A 22771-nucleotide genomic window follows, 5' to 3' on the forward strand; every position below is an offset into this window, starting at 1 on the left:
AAAATATCTGTACATGCTGATCACTCAAAGTCCTGGATGGAGCTTTAAGAGGTGAAAACATTTCATTATATAAAATGTTTTGCATACAAAACAAACATTAACGACTAAGCTGAACAAAACTAGCATCAACCACAAGCCATTGAAAGCAGAAGAGTTTTCACAGAAAGACTGGAGTTTCCAACACCACTGGTGACTGCAGATCAGAATACATTGTTCTCCTGTTTCACTCATCGGTGTCCAGCTTCGAAAGGAGAGCAATGAAACGAACTTTAAAACAAAAGGGAAGTGTGGGAGACATTTACCAACTGGATTTTCCAGGGGTATTGCTGACCGTTGCACTCATTTCAAATGTAACAGATGGGATTTTAGGCAGGTTTCTCCCTGTTTTCTCTCTTTTTTCAACTGAACTGGCTATTAAGGCTCAGTGACAAACTGGATAGGTTACTCAAAACTGTTTAGAAGCTGTTTATTTATTCTCTGGCGTCAAGTTTTGGGAGAAATGACGCTCACTGTGGTTGTTTTGGTCAACAGAGCAGGATCAAATCAACCAAAACCCCTGATAAAGTTCAGCATCGAGGCCTTTCATAGCTCAAATCCTCCCTTCAAACATGTGCTGCCTCCTTAAAACTCCAGTGTAGCAACAAAAAAAACCCATCCCCATCTGCACTGAGACATTCTTTATTCCTACATGGTTATCGTGAAACTCCCTTAAACTGAAAGCAACCCTCTTATTTTTTTACGTTTTCCCTCCTTTTTTCCCCCCCTCGTGAGTCCGTGATCTCGCTGCTTATTGTGGAGGTGCGCAGTATATCTGCTGCCATGCACCCAGCTCAACAACTTGTCTGCTGCCATAGCAACTGCGGAGGAGCACGGAGCAGCGCCGCCTGCTTGTGCAATGGATGTCACTCGTGGCAACGACCAATCAGAAGTTGCCATCCTTTTGTGCGAGCGGTGTGAAGATGGAGGGATGGAGTGGGTGGGATCTCGGCATCATGCATCTGCCAGTAATAGGACCCGCGGATCGTCAGTCTTCGTCATTCTGGGCCGGGATTGGTCGAGGAGCTTTACTTTCCAATAATATAAACATGTCTACTGCTTTCCTGGCTTGAACCGGGGCTTACAGGGGACTATGCAGTTCTACATCAAACTGTATAAAAACTCTCATTACGTGTTTGCCTGTGCGCTCGCAGGGCTAAATCTTTATTATTGCTAGAGAATATGCACATAGCTGTACGTGCACGCGTGAGGAAACGAGGACACCCCGCTGCCGCCGCTGCAAGAAAGAGAGAGGGGGACTCTGCCGTGCTTTCATCATTATAATCACCATCCTAAGTACTAGCTCTTAACATTTTGTTTTTCGGTGTTCAGGCGAGAAGTGACAAGAATATAGACCCCTCCTCTGCAGGGCGGAGCGTGCATTTTCATTTCGTATTTTGTATTTTTTTTTTCATTATTTTTTTTTCTACCCCTGTTCCCAGCTCTGACACGTCTGCACTGAGTGAGTGGCATTGGCACACTGTCAATCGCTCACTACCGCTGCCATCAAACAACATAAAACACACACAGGCAGAGGCTGGAGCTCATAAATTTCAGCAGGGCAAGATATTTTTTTGCGCATCGCCTTTATACAGCGCTGTATCCTAATTAATTTCTTCTCGCCGTTGCTGTTTCTTTTTCTTCTTCATTATTTTTTTTTCTAAAGCAGAAATCTCCCAACTTTTTCTTTTTGTACATTTCATATTTTTTTACAGTCACATTTGGACACCTTACGCCGCAGATTGTGTATTTTTTTTGTAAGCAAATATTCAGTTGACGCGGGAATCATTTCTTGCACATTTACACTTGGCAACACCTGCAAAGCCTCAGATTGTTGTTGTTGTTGTGTGTGTGTGTGTGTTTTTTTTATTTGTTTACATGTTTCCACATTGGATATTTTTGCTCGCCGGTGCTACGCGAAGAGGATTTGGACATTTTCGAGAGGAAATGCGCCGGGAATCCCATGAAGAGCGCTAATAAATGAGAGATCACCAAAGGAGCGTTTCTGTCTACACCAGCCGTCAAAGCCCCGAGAAAAGACAGATTGGTATGAGGATTGGTGCGGGATACGATGGACCGTCAATTTTGACAAAGAAGTTTTAGGAAGAAGAAGACAGAAAGAAAAAGATTTATGCGTTTTTCTACTAACACAGCCACGCGTTTTGGCACTTTGGATCGCGCGTAAAGCAGCGAGAGGACAGCGAGAACTTGGACACAAGATTTACGCTAAATCATCACTGCTGTAGTGTGCTTTTTTATACATATATTCAAAAAAGAAGAAAAAAATCGTGTGTGCTCGCTGAGAAATCACACAGTCGTGCATCCTTTTTGTCTGCGGCACATGTTTTAGCCCATTTCGTATATGAGTTTTTCAATTTGTGTGGCTCAGTGCACAGACTCTTTAGCGGCTACCATGGACGATCAAGCCCGGATCATGCAGTCGATCGGCGGTGTCAGTCTGGCTGGCCACTCGGTACAAGGAGGCATGGCACTGCCGCCTCCACATGGACACGATGGGACAGACGGAGACGGAAGAAAGCAAGACATTGGTGACATTCTGCATCAGATAATGACCATAACTGATCAGAGTCTGGACGAGGCGCAAGCAAAGTTGGTTGATTTATATGTTTTATTAACTTCGCCCCCAACAAAAAAAACAAAAAAAACAAAAACGCTGAACGCATCTTTATTGAGATGTGGCCCCGCTTAACTTGACTCCCCAGTGCATAACAATAGGCTGCTGGAGTGGCTTAAATGATAATCTTACATTGAGGTCTATTTATTGCCTCGCAAAGCTTTAACACATGAGAAAGTTGCCACTGAGGGAACAACAGCATTTTATTTAAAGTGCCTGAAGTGAGCCTGAGTGAGGTGTTGTGCCAAAAAGTTTGTATGTCCTTTATAAATGTTCATACATCTGAAAAACTACAACTGGTGTCAAAAAAATACCATATCTTATAATATGAAGCACATGGGAGTAGTATTTAAAATAGAGAATTATCAATAGTCTTGTTAAAATAGCATTTATTTTAATAGTCTTGTTTAAAAAAAAACTTTGCAAATATTATCCATGTAGTAGAAAATGAGAACTTCTGACAGACATGTGGGCTGAAATATTCCAGTGGCAACTAACCTTAGTAGCTCAAATAATCCATTTACTTGTTAATGTCTTATGTGAACTTATCAGTGAACTTATTTCAATATTTTATCTTTTCTTATACTGAAACAGGAAACATGGACTGAACTGTCACAGAATGAAACCAGCACTCTTCAGCGTTCTCTGTGAAATCAAAGAAAAGACAGGTAAGATTTTTGTGTTCAAAATACTACCATATCCAACTATAAAGTCCAAGAAAAAGCAGTGCTGGAGACTCAGCACAATGTCACACTGGCGTTTTTACCTCCCAGTGATCCGGTGGCAGCCTGCGTCCAGGTTACAGGGGACCTCTGCCCAAATTAATCAATCACTTTTTTTAAATATGTCATTGTGCCATGCAGAAGTAAGTGCTTGCTGTCACAGTAGCTGCAGTCGGTAGATTCCTTTCCCCCCCGAAGATGCTCTGCAGGAGTGTCTTTTTCCAGCACCGGTTGCTTTGATTTTAAATAGAAAGTGCGCTCCAGCTTTCACCCTGAGCACCCTGGCACTGAACAGGATGGGGGAAATCCCGCAGCATATGCTCTACATAGCTAAGATCACACAGAATTCATGCTTTATAGCCTGACAACAATTGCCACGCTTTCAGCAAATAAAGGGACTGAGCTCTCAGTCAGTAATTGCATTGCATCTGTATGCAGGCTCCTTTTCTACAGATAGACACAGGTAATCCAGGTAAAATGCAAATGACAAAATATATTGTGAAAAATTATTTGAAAAGAAAACCCTTGAAGAAAAATTCTGCCTTTTATAAGCATCAAATCTGCAAAATTTTAAGACCACAGTGGAAAACTTTTAATGTGCGTGGACACTTACACACACGTATGTGAGCAACAGCTGAAATTACATATAATGGTTTTATTCATACCTTTATAACTCCAAATTAGCATAATATATTTTTCAAAAGTCATCTTTGTCAGGACAGAATAATGTTTCTACACTTTTCCAACATAAATACGAGACACGTAATAAATGGCATCTCTTCAAATCCTTAAATCAAGACATCATACATTTTTAAAGCCAACAGTTTCTATGTTTATTATGTGATGTATTTATGTTTTTATCCAATTGCTGAAACTAGAAACAAGCTGCTGTGGAACAGACACACAACTGCTGTACATCTTTTTATTCTCCTTGTAACGTGGACTATATTTTTCATTTGAAGAAAAATAAGGATTTAGGGAAAAAAAGGAGGAAGGCAGCAAACCCGAGATGACTTGTCAGATTTGTGACCTTTGTGCAGTTTATGAGGAAATTAGCTTGAAGGAGATCATAAAAGTTTATGAACTTCCCCAACACAGGTGGCGTCCGCAGGGGCAGCCAGAGGGTCCACAGTCTAGCCGAGGTGCTCTGCTGTGCTCGTGAGCCTGTTGAGTTGAGACAATGAAAGCAGAAGATGCAGATCATACAGCACGCAGTAGCTCAGCTTTGATGTGAAAATGTTTCCCAGAGCAAAAGCATGCAGACGGTGGTGTAAGAATGCAGCCAGATGGGTGATTTTATTTTCAAACTAGTGTTAAAATATTGCTCCTATTCCCAGCGAGCCTGCAAGTTAGTTTAATCAGGTGTTTGTTTGTCGAAACTTCTGGTTTGAATGCTGCGATTGAAGCCCTCAAGGTGAAATACGCCGCACGAGAAAGCAAAATAGAACAGAAAAATGTTAAATAAATATGTACATTTGCGAAGGATGCTTGGGAATAAGTGTGTGTGAGAAGCAGATGAGACAGACGAGGAGAGGGAGAACGAGCTTGTGTGTGTGAGACAGTGTGTGTGTGCATGGTTAACCTGTGGTTTAGAGTCACAGCCTCCCCCTCTTAGCCATTGACAGAGCTCAGCTGGTCTGGTGGCCTTGTTGACCGGCTTGTTTTTCCAGCACACAGTGAGCCTTTCACTGGCTCCTGTAGCATCCTTCACAGGGCTTCCTTGGCCCTTTTCATGTCTGCTCAGATGGCACATGGGACCGCTGTCTTTTCGCCATGGAGCCCACCGCTGGCTGAAAACGACTTTTAATAATAAATTTGAAAGCGGTCCAAGAATCATCAGTGTAATTACTGCGCGCATGTATCACGTTATCAGGACTTATTGTCTGCTGATCAGATGAATAGGGAGCTTCGTATGATTCTGTGATCAAGGTGGTGAGAACGATCCCAGTTTGGATTTTCTGCTTTCTTTTTTTTTTTTTGGAAAGGCGAGCTTAAAAAAACAGTGCATTTTCTAGTAATAGCGAGACATTTTTGAAGACTTTTCAGGGTGTTTAGAAGTTTATGGCACTCGTCTAACTGTTATTGTAGAGCCACGGCATATTTCTGCATTGCTAATGCCCTAGAAGTATTAATTCACTTTGATATGCTAATTAGAGAGCATTATGCAAGAAATGAGATTAAGTGGCAGCATGAAGTCATTTGCCTGTCACTAAATTGAGTGTTTTTAGCAGGAGGCTTTTTTTCCCCCCTCAAATTTTCTTGGTTTTGCATTTAGATAAGCTGAATGTGAGATTCGGTTGGCAAGTGTAGTTCTTTGTCCTTCAGTGTGTGATGTTTTTCTTTTGGTACAAATATAAAATCTGGGGAGCTAAAATCTCTCATACTTCTAACTGTTTCCGGACAAAGGATGCATTCACGTTGTACCTTTCCCCCTGTAGGCTGCCTGTGAAGACAATGCATGCATTGAGCGAAAATTGCCCGCCATTCAGATGAGTTTTGCAGTTATTCCTCTGTGCTGGGTTTGTTTTATCCTGCTGGCTACTCCCTTGTCTTGCTCTCATGCTTGGAAGAGAGGCTCACAGCAGCAGCAGCAGCGGGAGCGGCAAGAATAACAAAGGTGAAAGATTACCTCCATATGGTATTTCTGACCAGGAAAAGAGAGGTTCTGTAGCAAGACTCCTCTTTGATGTGAGGTTTAATCAATAGAAAGAGATTACAGAAAACTATTACAGGCTAAATCATGGAGTGCTACAGAGAGGCTTAGCCCTCTCCACAGCTCTCTCAGCTGCATGGCGCTTCTTTTGGCTGCGTATTGACTTGTTGTTTTCCTGACCTTTGACTCATCAGGTTCAGAAACGGGGGGTCTGGAGAGGCAGGGGAGGGAGGGAGGGGAACGTGGCAGATTCAGGCTGATAAACGCTGCGATCCAGTGTTTAAAGCAGTGGATTAGGGAGGGACTGCACTCACAGGTCGAGCCAGTGTCGCCGTTTTGTTGCACATATTTGATTTGGCCTCAGAAGAAGCGAAACATGCCTCGGCGCGTGTGTTTGTTGGGTTTGTCTGTGTTATATGCAATGTTGAACTATGAAAGACTGTGTTAACTAAATACAGTTCAGGATGAGCCAGTAATTAACCACATGCAAGGCAGACTAAAAGCATTACCTGGAGTAAATAGAGTTAGGACTGAGGAGGTAAGCATTTTTGAAATCTACAGGGAACATTAATTTCAATGTTCCCTGACAAAGTTAATGAGCCTTCCCTTTCCAATTAGGTTATTAGAGTTAATACTAATTTATTATTATTATTATTATTATTATTGTGCCAGTTGCAACTATAATAAAAGAATCCCCATAAAAAACTAGGGCAGTAAAAATATTTTTCCCCCTTTCCTTTCCTACCTTACGGGTTTTCTTCATCCTGAAAAAGCTCCAGTAAATGCATGACAGAGAACAGAAAGCTATTCAGCAGCAGAGACAATTGACTTTGGCTGCTTTTTGTCTCACAGAGCCCCAGTGATGCGGCTGCAGTGACTAGATAGTGTTGTGCCGAATGGCTCGTGCACAGCTGGGTTCCTGACTGGCTCAATGGCAGGGCCACTAGTGCTTCCTCCTCTAAAGCGCAAGGGGGACCGGGGAAGATGTGGCTATTATCTAAGTAGCTCCCAAATACCCTCCATTTCCCCATCAGCAAAGATGAAAAGAAGGAGAGCCAGACAAAGAGGACAGGGAAAAAAACAAAAGTGTACATATCAGTTTCATTTGGAAGGGTAAATGCTTTTGTGCTGTGGAGATAGATGCCTCTGCAGCGGTGCCGGCTGGTATCTGCACGTACGGCTCCTCAAATCTGTTTTTTCTTTCTCTTTTTTTTTCTTTCCTCTGTACGATGATCCAGTGCTGTCCCTCCATCTGCACACGCGAGCACCCATCTTGCACACGTCTCCCTCTCTCCCCCTCCATCGCTCCAAGCGTTTTCTGCGGGCTCCTGCGCGATCAACAGCTCATAATTGTTTTTTGCACATACGTTATGCAAATGAGTCTTTATGGCAACTGGCATAACAATTAGCATCCTCCAACAATATTTTAGTAGGTTAATTGCGAAATTTCTGAATTGTACATCTGAGTTGTTAATTAGGCATGACAGAGGTGGTGAAATAGTTATCTTCAGGCGGTGGCAGCCAGCAGAGGCTGCTTTGGATGCAAAAAGGAAGGATTGATTGAAATTAGTTTACAGCAGTAGGAGCGTGCCTGTTGGAGACTCTTTGCATGGCCCTCTTGCCTTTTGTGGCATCTGTTTGTTGCTGAATGTAAAAAGAAATATAAACCTGAAGCAGACGTGAAGAGAGTGGATCAAATCATGACCCCCTGTAGAAACAGATTGCACCGTTGTGTCGATTTGAAGCAATGCTTGACGTGAATGGAGTTAATAGAATGATACATAAGTGTCTTGTCGGCGTGAGTTAGCAAGATTTTTTTTTTCCACGCATTAGTGGAGCTGAGCTGTTGTCAAAACAGTAGAAGATCTTTGACCTGTCAGACACACTTAAGCCAAATTTTTCCTTTTTGTTACAATATGAAGTTTTTTTACTATTTGAAAAGAAAGTTAATGGCAGCAGCAGAATATTTAAAAAAAAAAGGTCAAATTTGTGCCTCCAAGGTAATTTTTTGGAGCAAGAAAAGCAAAACTGTCAACACGCATTAATGAAATACAAAAGATAAAATTCATCTCTAATCTGCTTCTGAAGATGAAAACACATTATTATATTTTAATGGCTTGTCTGAACTTGAGCTCTTTAATTTGTGTTTATTTACAGCTAAAACCAGAAAACACTGGGAGACTTTGTTTTTTAACTTGAACTTTTCCCTGAGTCTCCTGTGTCATGATGTTCATTACCGTGTCACTCGATGGCCGAGTCTATGTAATGCCATAGAGCCGGTTATTAGTGTAAAAAGGGTTAGAGTGAAAGACTGGTGCAAAGCAAGTCCTCTCTCAGTAATGACTCTGCTATTTATAGGTCCCTATTTCATTAGCTCTAGTGTTTCAGGGAAGAGTTTTCCTCATGGGACAATAGACACCATGATGTTCATTTACTCTGTACACATTACATGTGGACAACTAAATGACCTGTCATTTGTTAGAGCAACAACACTGAAAACAATACGGCTCTGGCTCGTATTTTTGTGCCTTTGCACGAGCAGTCTCTTCTGTGTTTCATCTTTTTAGTAGACACACTGCCTGTTTTTCTGTCTGTTTTTGTAGCGAGTGTATGCTCCGACAGGTGATGGAATTTCATAGTTACAGTGACGAAGGAATTAAAGTCAGAAGACAGTAAATGTACATGTTTGCATCTTATTCGGAATATTTTGACACAGTCTGCGTCTTGTTACGTGACAAAAGCAGAGCGATGCATACTTGTCACCTTTCTTTTATTTACACGAGATTGTTTCCCAAAAAAAACAGAAAAAAAAGTGAATCCGTGCTGTCTTTTGCTCATTTGCAAGCTTGGAAATAAAGCCCCTCTTCCCATTGTTCCAGATGCCATTGTTCCACGTTTCATACATTAGAATGATATATTGAAGGCAGAAATGGGAAAAAGACTGCAATGCAATGAAATTTTAATCAGCGTCTTCTGCTGCTTTAATAAGGCAAATAATTCTTATTGGCTGCTGTGTTAAGATTTCTAATATTTAATTCATAACAAACCTTGCATTATTCTGCTGTAGCCCTAAGACAAGCTCCACTCTGCTGCCTGCTAAAAGGCAACTATGGGGAGGAGAAAAAAGATTCAAAAGGAAGTGCACAGTGAGCATTTTTCTTATCAGTCGTGGCATAAATATCACATTGTTTTGATATTGCCTGTGAATTCAAATATATATTTAAAAGAATTTTGAAATATCTGTGTCGCTGGAGCTAATGAGGGAGAAACAAGGATGCCACTGCTGGTGATCAATGGGCAAACACTTAAATGCCCCTCTTTGTAATTTCGTCAGCGGTCAGTAAAGTACCGACCATTTGCTAAGCAGACCATCTTTTTATTTTCTAAAGTCCTTGAAGTCCATTTTTGTGTCTGAAGTAATGGAAAGATGGCGAGGGGCCAGCAGCTAGGTGCTGGCTCATGTTACAGTGAAACGGCGGGCCCTGTTTTCGTCTCTCGGTGAAATGGCTTAATTGGTGTCAGAGCCCCAGGGATAAAGGCCTCTTGCTCTGAAACACAGCCACACAGGCCCTGTCTTCCCTCAAACCAGGAGGAACGGCCGACGTCTGCTGGTGAATGAGGACTAAGCCGTGGCATAACAATACCAAATGATGTTTGGGATGACAGAAATTAATATGCACTTGCTCCCAGAAAGCTATGATTAATGACGGCGAGCAGGGGAATGCTGTCCCTCCTTTTGCTCCTCTTTGATGGGGATTGAAAAGCAAAAAAAAAAGAGAAAAAGAAAAAACTGGTTTCTCCTTTCAAGTGGAGGTCATCCAGAGTACATTACTGCTATTCTTCTTTTGCTTTTTCCTCAAGCAGGAGGCAGGAAAGGACCGAACGTTTGTAATGAATTTTGGAATGATTCACTAACGCTGTGGGCTGGAGTGTTGTCCCATGGCATGTGGCTCAAAGACGAGACAAGACACTCACCTTTGCAACGATATCGATCCACGGCTCATAATTTCAACTGTGATAATTAAGGGTTTCACATCACACTGGCAATTCGTACTTTTTGTCACGTGTGAGGATCATTTGACGTGATAATTTGTACTTGAAAGGAAGCACTTTTTATTTTAATAGTGGCTTCAATAAGTGACGCTGCCTTCTTTTCATATAGAATTTTACACACACCCATTGATTCAGAGCCAAACGTGTGAACAAAATGGTGGTGTGCTGTTGCCATGATAATGATCTGTATCTGTTGTGTCCTAGGAGGAGACACATGAATATTTAATTGTGTCTGCTAGAGAGATCCCCAGACCCTTCTGTTCATTTCTTACTTTCTCTAATGTGTTTCCACCCTCCCAGGTACTTCCTCTCTAAGTAATGGAGAATTAAAGCGCGCATTAAAATGATATAAATTGCAATGTAAGGGATTTCGAAGGACATTTGTCTCTGCACAACGCGGTTGAAAATTCAAATGGCAAGTTTTGACAACGGGCATTCTGCTGACACCGTGTATTTGCCTCACGTTGGCTCCTCAAATAAGCATTTCCTCTGTCAGAGTGATTGATATGTATTAAGCATGCACTTTTTACATCACAGTGCTCTGGAAGATGATGTGGGTGCAAGGATATGAGTTTTAAACAGTGAATGAGTTCCCCTCATATTGATCTATTTGTGTTGCCGGAGTGGCAGGTGCTATACGAAGACTGTGTCAGCTTTGATTGTTTGTGTCAGTGATCCGAGCCGACACTGAGCTCTCTTACTGTTCGTCACTGCACTTGCTTCCTCTTGATGAATGGCAGCGCACTGCACAGATCCTCAAAAAAAAAAAAAAACCTCATGTCTGCTGTCTCACCAACCCAGTGAATCAACATTGGGTTTCAGAGATTGTTTATCACTCGTGTATGTATCTTTTTAATGCAAATTTTTTGGGGAAAAAGCTGAAATGTCCAGAGAGGGAGTGTTTTTTAATGCAATTATGTAAAAGCTTTCTCTGTGAATGGGAGTTTGTTGAGGGACAGGAGGTGTGGGTGTCTCTCGTTCTCGATGCATTCAAGTTTAGTTCTTAACCTGTGTGTGTGTGTGTGTGTGTGTGTGTGTGTGTGTGTGTGTGCTGGCAGGCGTGCTAGCTTGTGGCGTGAAGGTGAGCCTCTGTAAGTATGCAGAGCACGGCGGGCCTCGCACGGGTGCTGAAGGAGAGCATGGAGTGGCAGAGTTAATTTATTTAATGACTGAGCGTCTTATATCTCCCCAGCCCTGATTAGAATCCATGCTTGATGAAGGAAGCGATAGAGGGGTGTGCGCTGCCCCTAGGCCCTAGCACGTACGTTCACGGTTTTCTTTCTCCAGCGTCTATTTTCCCTTTTCCCCAATCCACAGGGTTTTACAATGTTAAATAAATTAAAAAAGAAGGAAAAGTGCAGCAGAAATAGGATAATTTCTACTTCAGTCTGCTGCGATATTTTGTGATTATGTCTGTACATGTGATCTTTTTTTTTTTTTTTTTGCACACTAACAGGAAATGCAACTCTGAGGCTGATTAAATGTGTGTGTGTATGTGTGTGTGTGGCGTGCTCCGTGATAAAGACAAAGTGCTGTGGAGCTCTATGAACGTGGGAAAGCCAAACAGAGTGTGTCACTTTGGCAGCACGGCCTGTCAGCATTGGGGAGCTGCAGTTGTAAAAACCATGACCTTCCTCTTTGCCAGCATGTCTCTTGCAGAGCCAAAGCGCTGCCCTGTAGATCTGGGCTGGCTGTGGGAGGGAATACAAACACAGAGAAAAGGACAGACAGTGGAAAAAAACGGTAAGAGCCATAATTGTGAAGAAGAGGAAAAGGAGAGGGAGGGGGGAAGGTTTGGTTGAAGTAATGAAATACTTCTTGGAGCTATCATGACTGAGAAGGTGAGGGAGGGAAAGCGAGAGGACTGGCAAAGAGGGGAAAAATACTCCTCGGCTTCTAACATTTCCATGAGCCATCATCAGTAATGCCGCAGCAGCCTCACAAACCAGAAATTATTTCTTCAGGCGTCGCTGTCAAGTGTTATTCAAATAACACCAGCCTCACATTTGAATAACAGCCGACATTTTGAATTAATTAATCAGACAAGATAGTCTGGGCCTTTTCTCATTAGTCTACAGGTCAGGCTGGGGAAGATATATGCGCTGGTGATGATATACTTGTCTTTAATAGTGATTTATGGAGATTTCGGATTGTACTCGATTTGTCAAAGGACCCGGTAGCAGAAAAATAGAACAGTGTATATTTCATTACCTAATCTCCGATACGTTGGGTGATGCTAAAAGATACACTCCTGTTGTTCAGACACACGGGAAGCTCTTTTATATTCGCTGCTCTCGAGTGAAGAGGTGCACACACACACACACACACACACACACACACACACACACAGACACACATTTAATCTCCTCTCGTACTGTAGACCTCTCTCATTTTACTTTTCCTATGCAATTAAGCGAGGGCTGTAAATTATAACTGCGCCGTACTTTAATTATCATGGTGTAAAAATAGAGTTCCTGTCTTTGAGAGGATTTCATTAACTTCCTGAATATTCCATGTCAGCTCAGAGAATCACAAGATTACAGTGAGGTTTGTGTTTAACATGCTCCACGTCAGCCGTGTTATTTAGATGCTATTTGCAATTAAAAGTAGAAGACAACACAGCACGAGTAGGTTTACATATGAATATATAGATTATTTTTTATGGCTGCTGTGGTGGATTCACTTTAGTGTCGCCTGTTTACCAGCTGCTGTGACATTTTATTTTGGCCTCATATAGGGTGGGGAATTTAGTCATGGAGGTGTAAATGAAAAGTATATTTTTAAAAGGGTAGCTAGTGCTAATGATGTAGTGTCACCTGCTTTATGGGGTGTTAGATATAAATGAAGATGATCAATTTAGGGACAGATATTTGTTTTTTTTTTCCCCATACGCAGATTTTAATTATCCAAAGTACACATGCAGGACATGTAGTATGCATCTGTGATTTTATATGTGTGTGTTTGTGTTTGAGAGTGTCAGGAAGCTACGAGCTGTTGCCATTCCGGTGAGCAGCCCACACAAAATGCACCAACACCAGTGTGACAAAACATTCAAATAAATTGCTGTCAGGCTGCCGAAACACCAAGTGCAGCGATTTTTATCTGACATGTGGAAGACCCAGACATGCAGTCCTGACAAGTAACGCCGGAGCACCTGTGAGAGACGAGCGATAAAAATCAGGATATGCCTGATCCCCGGCATAACAATACCTATCATTACGTGATATTATTACTCTTCTTTAAGAGAGAGCTCAAGATGGAAAGATAGTATGAACGCGTTGGCTTCTTTTAAGTCCGGATAATAAATGATCTGCGGCCGTTGTTTGTGCAGATGCACACAAATTTACGGTTAAATTGAATAATGCAGCCTGATGGCATATCAACAAGTATTAAACTGGCTTTTATATCCATGCAGAAATGTTTATTTATTTATAGAAAATTACCATGTTGTTTAGTTTGAACATCTGCACTGTAAAAAAAAAAAAAATCCTATTTAGAAAATGTGTTAATCTCAGTTGCACAGGTAACCACAATCAAATGCATATGCACAATATAAAAACTTTTTAAATGACAAAACTTTTTTCATATAATTATAATTTGTCCTGTATTGTTCGTTACGAATTTGGACATGATAAATTCTGTGTTTTAGTTGTGCAGTTTAAACAGAATTTAGCGCGAAATCAACCTGCATGGTGACACTGATTGACTTTGTTTTACTGTTCCAGGCAGCACTGAGGCACAAATAAATACTAAGAGAGTCTGTGTTGCTTCACTTATTTTCATTGAGTCTACAAAATTGACTCAGTAATTCCTAAATCCAATTGAGAAGCGTTAAAAAATGCTTTTTAGAAACTCGGAGACAAAGGACTCACTGTGGAATGTGCCATCCATTCTCTACTGTATTGTTATTTTCTCCCTTATAGGTTACTAATGAGGAATCGGCCCTTATTATGATTTTAAGGATGAGAGAGGAAAGCTTTTAATTAATGATATGTAAATGGTTCTGAATTGATTATGTTAGAATATCAAGAGAGATGGGTAGAAGCTGTGGTGTAATATATTTTAATTAAGAATTAATTAAAAATGATGGCAATTTTATAGAGGCTCACAGAAAATAGAAGAATTTATTCTCTGTCACAAGTAAATCAGCCCTTGATTAAATAAACAGACACATGCTGTATTCATTGAAGAGTTATATTTATACGTTGCCAGGAAGAATTATCGCGATTATTTAAAAAAAAAAAAAAAACCCCAACAAAGATCAGTGCGGTATGTCAGTGGTCGACCACAAGCTGGGTTCTCTGGGGTTAATGGTGATTTATCTCATTCCTAATTCATGAGATCCTCCTGGTCTGTGTTAGGTGGATCAATAAAGCTGTGTTTCCTTTTTGAATTCAGTGTCTGCAATTAGATTTGCAACCTGGAACACAATTATAAGTAAGACATGAATGCATGTTTTTATCTCATGTGGCAAGTGAATGTGCCACCGCCGCCCCCACCTCCCCAAAAGATATCAATCTGTTTATGAGGTAAAAAGATTTGTGTGAAAAAGATGACTCGTGACTAGATGTGGACCCTAGTTAACCTTTTTAATTGCTATCTGCTTTCTTTCATTCATTCTTTCGGGGCTCGGGGAAACAGAAGACGTTAGGTGCATTAACGGTGTGTGCCACTATTAAAGGGAGAGAGGTCTTTGTTTTCTGCTAACGGTGGCATACATGCTCTGTGCTAAACTCCGCGATCAATGGCAGAGAGGCTGCTATCACAGCACTCGGAGCAGGCGTAGCTCAGGGGGGAGGGAAAAGGGGGGGGGGGGGGGAAGGGGGGGGGGGGGGTCCCTGGTGGTTCATTTTGATTGGAGCGCGGAGTTTTGTGTTGAAAGGCGAGGGAGAGACAGGCTGTTGGAAGCAAATCCCCGCGGATCAGTTAGAGCTTTGCAACAAAAACACCTTGATATTCCTGGGAACATTTGCTTAGGAAAAAGGATGAATTTAAATAAACGGGCAACGAGAGAATGAAATGATCTGAAGCGTTTCTGAAGGTTCACATGTTCAGAGAAAGCTTGTGGATCTCAGACTTAGAATTAATTTAGAAACCACTTTTCAAATCACAGCAAAGGGCTGCAGTGTAAAAAAAAAAAAGACAAGAAAATTAATGTAAGTGTGTTTTGTAACGTGACTGTGGAGATGATGGCTCACGTTCCAAAAAATAAATAAATAAATGAATAAAATTTACAATAGGAAGAGGCTTTGAAGATGGTGTTAAGTTGATTATGCTGTGGTTTGCCTAGCGGACAGAGGCAGTGTGTGTGAGCAGGGAGCCTTTATGAGCTAAGCAGTCTGGTATGGGTGGAAGGGAGGATGTGCTGCTTGAGATGGAGGGAGTGTTGAATGGATTATTAGTCTGAGTCCCCCCATACCAGGTCGCATGTAAAGGTTTAGAGGCGTCAGTCACATGGACACACATCAAACGTCTGCAAGCGCACATGCAAATATGCACATGCAGGATGCGAAGAGGGACGTGCATTAAGAAAAACACACAGGGGCCCAGATGTGCATGCATGCATATATACAGCGCATGCACACCAATGGCTGGCAGAGCATCTTCTTTCTGACACCTGCAACTAGTTGCAATACATCACTGTCAGGATCGCTTTCTCTACCTATCCACATTTGCACGTTAGTTATCCGTGGAGGCCTTCGTCAAAAAGTTGAACAGTCTTGACATCAGCTCCCTAGTGGGAACAGAAAAGGTGAAGTTGTGCTGGGAGGTGCCACGGCGGGTGTCATCGCCGGCTGTATTCTCTGCACCCAACAGCATCGTAATGACAACTGAAGACTGAAATGATGCTTTGACATACAAATATTATGCCACAATTAATTCTGCGGCTGACGCGTGCAGAGGAACTGATGGCAAGCATTTTTGTTTTGCCGCTGCTCTTTGCACAGAAGTTGCACGGAACGCTGCGCTGCGTGTGTGTGCTATTTTTATGAAATGAAGGGAATGACATAATAAAAAGCCAGGTTGAGGTTTATTTTGCTTAGGGCCTCTCGTAGTGAATGTATGTGCTTGTGTAATTTGACAGTGAGTTTGGCTCTTGAGGAGGAAGTGAGGGCACGGCGCCTCCTGTGTGAGCTCACTGTGGAGACGAGGAGAGGCTGCCAGTGGCACTGCTAGCGGTGAGCACCAACAGCTCCGGCCACGACAGAGAGGAGGTGGGGAGTAGTGGGTGGTGGTGGTGGTAGTAGGGAGGGGGTCAGCATCTGAACTGGCTGATGGGAGCCAGAACATGAAACAATGCCGGGGGAACGTCTGGTGGGTTCGCTGCACAGAATTACAAGCGAGGGAGCAGGCCTGCTGAGGCAATTACAGCTTAATGGGGTCATTTGGAAGGCAATTGCCAGGGGTTAATGTAGTATGGAGAGATGAGGTGAGATTGAAGTGAAATTTTTGGCTAGAAAATGTGTTCAAATGAAAAGGGAGCAGGCAGACAAGTCGTGCACTGATGGGGTGGGAGGTTGATTGGGGGAACTGGAATGCAGGCTTTCACTGCCACACAGAGAGACATGAGGCCTTGACCGCTTTCACTCGTATTCACAGCAGTGCAGACAAATGCACATGCACACAGGTGCTTTTGCACTCTTTCTCCTTCTGGCCTCTCCTTGCTTGCCCAGACTGCGAACAAGAGATCCACTGTTTCACTTTGCTGCTGAACACCGGCTGTATTACTCACAGACAAGCCCAGTGGAGGGTTTCTTTTGTCTTGAATTACCTGTGATATCAATCCCTGCGTTGGGAGCTCCAACCGTCAGGATACAGAATAGAATGCAAAGCTGTTTTTAAGTGATACAGAGAAAGATGTGTCAGATAAACTACAAGAGGCACCTTAGAGAACGGAGATAAAAAGGATCATTATACGCTGTTACGTTAGCCAGTTCATTACCTTAATTGCCCAACATAATCCGGTGTTGGAAGGGTGCACTGGAGCTTTGGGAAGGAGTTGTTGCCAGGACCTCCTAGCCCAGGTCTCATCTCCCTGATCCCCTGATCTGCAGTAAGCAGACTGATCATGCTAACACTAAACTTTGATCAAAGCCAAACTTATTTAAGGTCAGCCATGTGAAATCTCCTGGGAGCCGCCGTGTGCGCCGAAGCGGACTGCAGTGTAGGAAGTAGTACAGCACTGTGCCTTGCTGCTGCTGCCTGTGACCGTGCTGGATCACTGGACAGCAATAGCATTATCATCAGCCCTTTCAAGTCTTCAGCATTTTTACGCGATTATGCTCAACAGTGGAACTTAACATCGTCCACGGCTGGAGATTCCTTGAGAGTGCGTTCTCACTCCCTCTCTCACCCTTCTCTGTCTGTCTTTCTCTCCTTCTCATTTTCTGTCATCTCTGTGAAGTCTATGCCTCCCCTCCCCTCCCCTCCCCTCCCCTCTACACAGGGTTTTGGCCAAGAGCCGGCCACTTCACTGAGGCAGATTTTCCCAGGCTCCCCAAAGGCTATTTTACCAGGATTCCCATTAGGTCTTTACCCATTACCAATGTTCCAAATCATTTACAGAAGAATCTATTTATTTTATGTAGTAATGGATTCATTTGACATGGCTTTCTGTAATGAAACCCTGCTTTTAACACGCCACCTTCACCCAGTTGAACCGTTTCTTCAGTTTATTTTTATCTGTTACAGCAGCAGTTGTCTCATATATGCCTCGGATCATCTCCACACTATGCTCTCCATCATAGTACAATATTGTACTATGCAGAGGTGGTGGAGCATTGTGTCAGTGCTGCAGGAAAAACAAGTGTGATGCAACTGTGTTGTCATTTTAGAGTGACAAATAGACAGTGGCAGACCATCAGAAAGGGGAAGAGAGTGGAATGGTGTCGCTGACAAACTGCTATGACCTTTGGGTCCTTTGGCCTCCAGAGTGCAAGGCACATACAGTGTTTACCTCAGGTCAGCAGCAGCATGAACATGCTGGTCCCCCATGGAGGAAAGCCTATTACGCTCATCATATTTGAATTGTCAGCATCAATGACCAGATAACCTTTAGTCAAAGTGGATGCATGTGTTTGGAAAATGATATTTAAAAGTAAGGGGATGCAGAATGTCTTTTTATATTTTAAATTACTACTATTTGGCCATGTTAAATCATACTTAATTCACAAACGGTCCATAAAGCTTAAAGCCTCTACAGCAGCAAAAGAGAAGCATGGTGCCTGGAGCTAGAACACACTTCTCCTTCCTTTATTCCATGTCACCAAAGCATCCCATCAAAGCCTGCCTCCTTCCTGTTGTAAGGTAGGAAAAAAATCAATGCCGCAATCTTTTCTTTTTGCCTCCTCCAATCCGTAATTGAAATGGAAAATCAAATGAACGGCAAGCAGATAATTGTTTTATCAATATTCCCTGCCTGCCCTACAAGGGTCAGTGCAGAATGATCATGAGTCGGGGATATGACGAGGACAAAATGTGAAATTGAACAGCTAGGAGGCAATAAATCAGCCTTGACAACTAAGAGTGACCAGCATGTAGCTGCAGCAGGCAGCTCTCCCTTCAGAATTTGTCCTAAAGCTGTCTACACTAAATGGGGAATATTCATCTCATTATTGTTGCACTTAATATTGCTATCAAATATTATTCTTAGAGTCCAGACGGGAAGTCAAGGTCACCCATGCTATTATTGTTGTCATTGTTAGTGTGTGATATTGAGAGTCTAATGGAGGGCAATGCCATATGGTCTGCTGGGCTTATGAAGAGGCGAAGAATAAATTCATTTGTTCGAGTTGAGGAAAGTGGTTTGCTGTTTGGTTTGTGGTCATGACTGTTACTGCGACTTTAAATAGCTATGAAAATGTGAAACCAGCAATACCGTGGCATAAAAACACTCAGCCCCAATAGTAACATTGCCTTCGGCCAGATTTTATGTCGGGTAGTTGCTACAATTGTCAGGTTCCACCGAGTGCTGATGTCTGTGATACTTTGTGTTAACTGAAGACAAAAGGAAAAGAATGAATAAAATGAAATCTTATAAATAAATCACTAACCCTGTTTACAAAAAAAATGACACTAACAAGTTCAAATATGTTGATTTTGCTTTTTTGGAGCTAAAATTACAGTCCAAGCTCCAAAAATATTCAGTTTACCAAGACGTAAAACAAAGAAAGTCTTCATTCTTTACAAGCTTTAGCTATGATGCTGATCAGTTAATCGATTAATGACTGGTAGTTTCAGCTTTACGATAATGCATGAACGCTTATTTTTGCTTCTCCTTTATTATATGTATCTTTAAATAAACCCATCGTCGCAGCTTTCTAGGTCTTGTAAAAACTGCAGATAAAACTGTTGCCAGAAAATCGACATCTTAAATCATGTGACGTCCCTTCCCATCTGGCTCATCCAGTTGCAAGGCATTGACAAAAATATGAAATTGATTTGGTTGAAGGGTGTTAAAGAGCCGACAGGAGAATGTCACAAACAATGAATGGTCACAGCTTGGAGAAAAATCAATGACAGAGGTTGAAGCCAGTCTGGAGTGCTACTTGGCAGTATTACACTGTTCCTGGAAAAGAGCTGTCTTCTGGCCTTGGTTGTCTGATCAAAAGGAAAACTTGATCGCTTTAATGATGGAGGATACGATAAAGCTGACAGCTGAAATACAGACACCGAGGCAGAGATTGTTTGACTTCAGTGTAGGTGGCAGCTGCATGCATTGTTTGAAATTTGTTTTTAATTTGCTTCTGTGGGATGTCTTTATGTATACATCCGTACTGCATTTGTATACGTGGGCTCACAGTGCAGAACCACAGTGACTCTGGTAGCTTGTGAGGAAATAGTTGTCACCCTGTGAAGCATATAGGTACCAGAACACGTACATTACAGCACGTGCAGCACAATCATACATTTCTGAGATATGTGACAGCATCGCTCCATAAATCATGCTGGCCTAGAGTCAACAGATGGGGGAAAACTCTGTGTTTTACCCAAGTTGTGTTAATTTTACTGTTTGGATTATCATCCTTAAAAAGAAAAAAAAAATGAATTGGCGGAGTGTCTTTCAAGTGGACAAAGTGATGAAAATCCCCCCCCTACTTTGTTGGGATTGCAGTTGTAAGCTTTGCACCATATGCTACTTTCCTCTTTAGCTGGGATTATGCCATCATTATTGCTGATAAAAGCTGTTTACTGCCTTGGCTCCAAATCGATGCTCGGGGCGCTCTGAAACTGGCATTCCCTCTCCAGAAGAGTTCATTCCATGCCAGCTGCTCAGGATTCAACCCCCTTTTGTTTAAGATTTCACAGTTTTTGTAATGTTTATTTTCTATTTAGTCCCCCCCTCCCTCACGTACAAGGTTTTTTTCCCCGCATTAGCATATGTTTGCAACAATTTGACATTTACATTTGATTTGCTTACAGCAGATTGAAGGTGTGTGAGCCTTGGTTATACAGTACTCTTGCAGCTACGGCGCTAGTTAATGCAGGAGAGATTGCAAAAATACAAATAATCAGGTCTGTTTTGAGGAGGTGTTTTTTTTTTGTTTTTTTTTTGGTGCCACATTGGCGCTGAAGGCTCTGAATTTGGAGCGATATCCTAAAGGCTCCTTTCTCACAGCGTTACCAATCAATGGCATAATCAGTCAATGCAGATTCAGCCCGACAGCTGTGTTAAGATAACAACTGGTTCTCATGACTATACCGGCCCCAATGACCTTGTGTGCCTCAAATTAATAATGTAAAATCAACACAAGACAACCACCCCCCTGGTTCCCATGCAGACAGTGATGAACTACCTTTTTGCCTTACCATCAAAGGCCACTCAGACTAAGCCATGTTTCAAGGCACATACAATAATGTCACTTTTTTTTTTCTTTTTTTGCTTTCTTTTTTTTCAACTTCGGCTCCATGTCCCTTAAATAATGTCTCTCACTCTTCCTCTACAGCTCTATAGTACCAAGGGAAATCATACTGATCAATATTTCCCATTTTAGAGGAACTGCAGCAAACATTCACACAGGATTTACTGTAGCCCTCTGTTAGACTTTAATCAAGCTATAATTTAGATCCAACAAACAAAAGGTTCTCTAGAAAAGAGACGGAAAGACTCTTTGCAATTTTACAGATTTTCTCTTTTATTACGTTTATTTAGTCTCCTAGATTGTGTTTTACTTTTTATTTTTCACTGTGGTCTATCTGTTTTTTTGTTTTGTTTTTTTACATTTACTTCCCTTTCCAGCAACTGCGTCTGCTGCTGTTCATGCATGTGCTCACATGCATTGATAATGTCTTCACAGGGCATAAATCAGAACATGCTATCTCAGTACTTCTTTATATTGGTCAAGGGCCATTGAGCAAAACAGCTTAATGCGCCCTTAACCATTTCAGTCATGGCAGGAAGTGGAAAGACTGCTGACTGGATGGCACAGGGGCCGACACCCTCTGTAGTCTGTTTATTGTTTAATCATAAAGTGTGTTGGATTTTTAGGAAAATGCATCTGAATAACCATTTCTGAAGAATTTCAAATGCAGGTGACAGAAATGGGATGAGACTGGATGAATCACATACTGTCTAGACCCATTGTACATAATATAATATTCTAAGTCTTTGTATAGATAGATAGATAGATAGATAGATATTCGTTTTAAATCGTACATAGAGCATCCCCTAAGTATGCATATACCATGCTATGAGAAATCTAAATTTCAATATCCTTTCATATCATATCAGATGTTAAAACTCTCCGTGGTACAAGGCTAATCTTTTAGCAACAACCATCTTCAGTTCTTCAATCAGTGTGTCAAATATCAATACACTGGGTCTTGACCTACAAAATAATGCAACAAGCTAAAGAAAAGAAAACCCAATGATGAATGAAGTGTTTATCTGTTCTTTTCGTGCCAAAGTTTTGGCAGCTGATATTCCTTTCATACCTCTCGGGTATCGTGTAGCAGCTCCTCGTTCATGCATGACTGTCGGCACACAAACTTAAGCTTAACCCTACTGAGGGAGCGCTCCCACAGCTCCTGAAGGTTTGGCAAGCTCAGGCAGGATGTGGAGGACTGAGTGGAAATCGGGCAAATCCATAATGAGCATGTAGTCACAATTTCATGGGACATACGCATATGGAGAAATCAAAGACGGCTACATGAGTGACGTGTTGCTAGCTTTGTCTTTAGTTACATTTGGATGAGCTTAGATATTTCTTTCCTCATGTAATCTCCACAAACAAGAAGGCTTTGGCCAGCATGCTTGCAGCTGAAAGGGTTTTCTGACTGGAACGACGTACAAGACATTTGGGTTTGCTCTCTGATCCCTACTTGAACTTGATGAGAACTGGGTGACCAGAGTTCAGACTGTTGTTGACTATTATCCATGGCAGGTGGTGACAGAGCATGTGTGGTCCCCCATCACAGGTGTGTGCAATTAGCCTGACAGCTAGTCCTGGATTGCCATGAAATAAGACCCTCCACTGTTTATGTGACGGCGTGTGTGTGTTTAGGTGTCTGCTTTTGTGTGTGCGCGTATGTGTGCATAGTACTTACCAGCAAATATAAACTGCTGCACTTCCACCAGATCCTTTAACAAAGCACCACGGAGCAGCAGTGTTAGATGATGTTATACAGCGCACCGTGTAGATCCAAACTGGGTGTTGTTGCAAGCTAGGAGAA

At 42.0% G+C, this 22771-nt stretch overlaps 1 protein-coding gene across 9 annotated transcripts in view; it reads left to right on the top strand.

The window, feature by feature from the left end:
* The first annotated feature begins 1090 nt into the window (after nucleotides 1-1090).
* Nucleotides 1091-22771, top strand: part of pbx3b (pre-B-cell leukemia homeobox 3b) — a 57407-nt gene continuing 35726 nt past the window's right edge. For 3 of the 9 annotated variants that reach the window (XM_022201315.2, XM_022201313.2, XM_022201319.2), the window contains exons 1-2: nucleotides 1093-2646; nucleotides 3266-3339. In XM_022201315.2, the coding sequence (XP_022057007.1) occupies nucleotides 2399-2646; nucleotides 3266-3339 (322 nt within the window). In that variant the 5' untranslated portion in view covers nucleotides 1093-2398. Of the gene's footprint in view, nucleotides 2647-3259; nucleotides 3340-22771 lie in introns of all 9 variants that reach the window. The other 6 variants (XM_022201314.2, XM_022201312.2, XM_022201310.2 and 3 more) reach the window with 5 other exon arrangements.

The sequence above is a fragment of the Acanthochromis polyacanthus genome, chromosome 7 (assembly GCF_021347895.1).
Source record: "Acanthochromis polyacanthus isolate Apoly-LR-REF ecotype Palm Island chromosome 7, KAUST_Apoly_ChrSc, whole genome shotgun sequence".
NCBI classification, from domain to species: domain Eukaryota; kingdom Metazoa; phylum Chordata; class Actinopteri; family Pomacentridae; genus Acanthochromis; species Acanthochromis polyacanthus.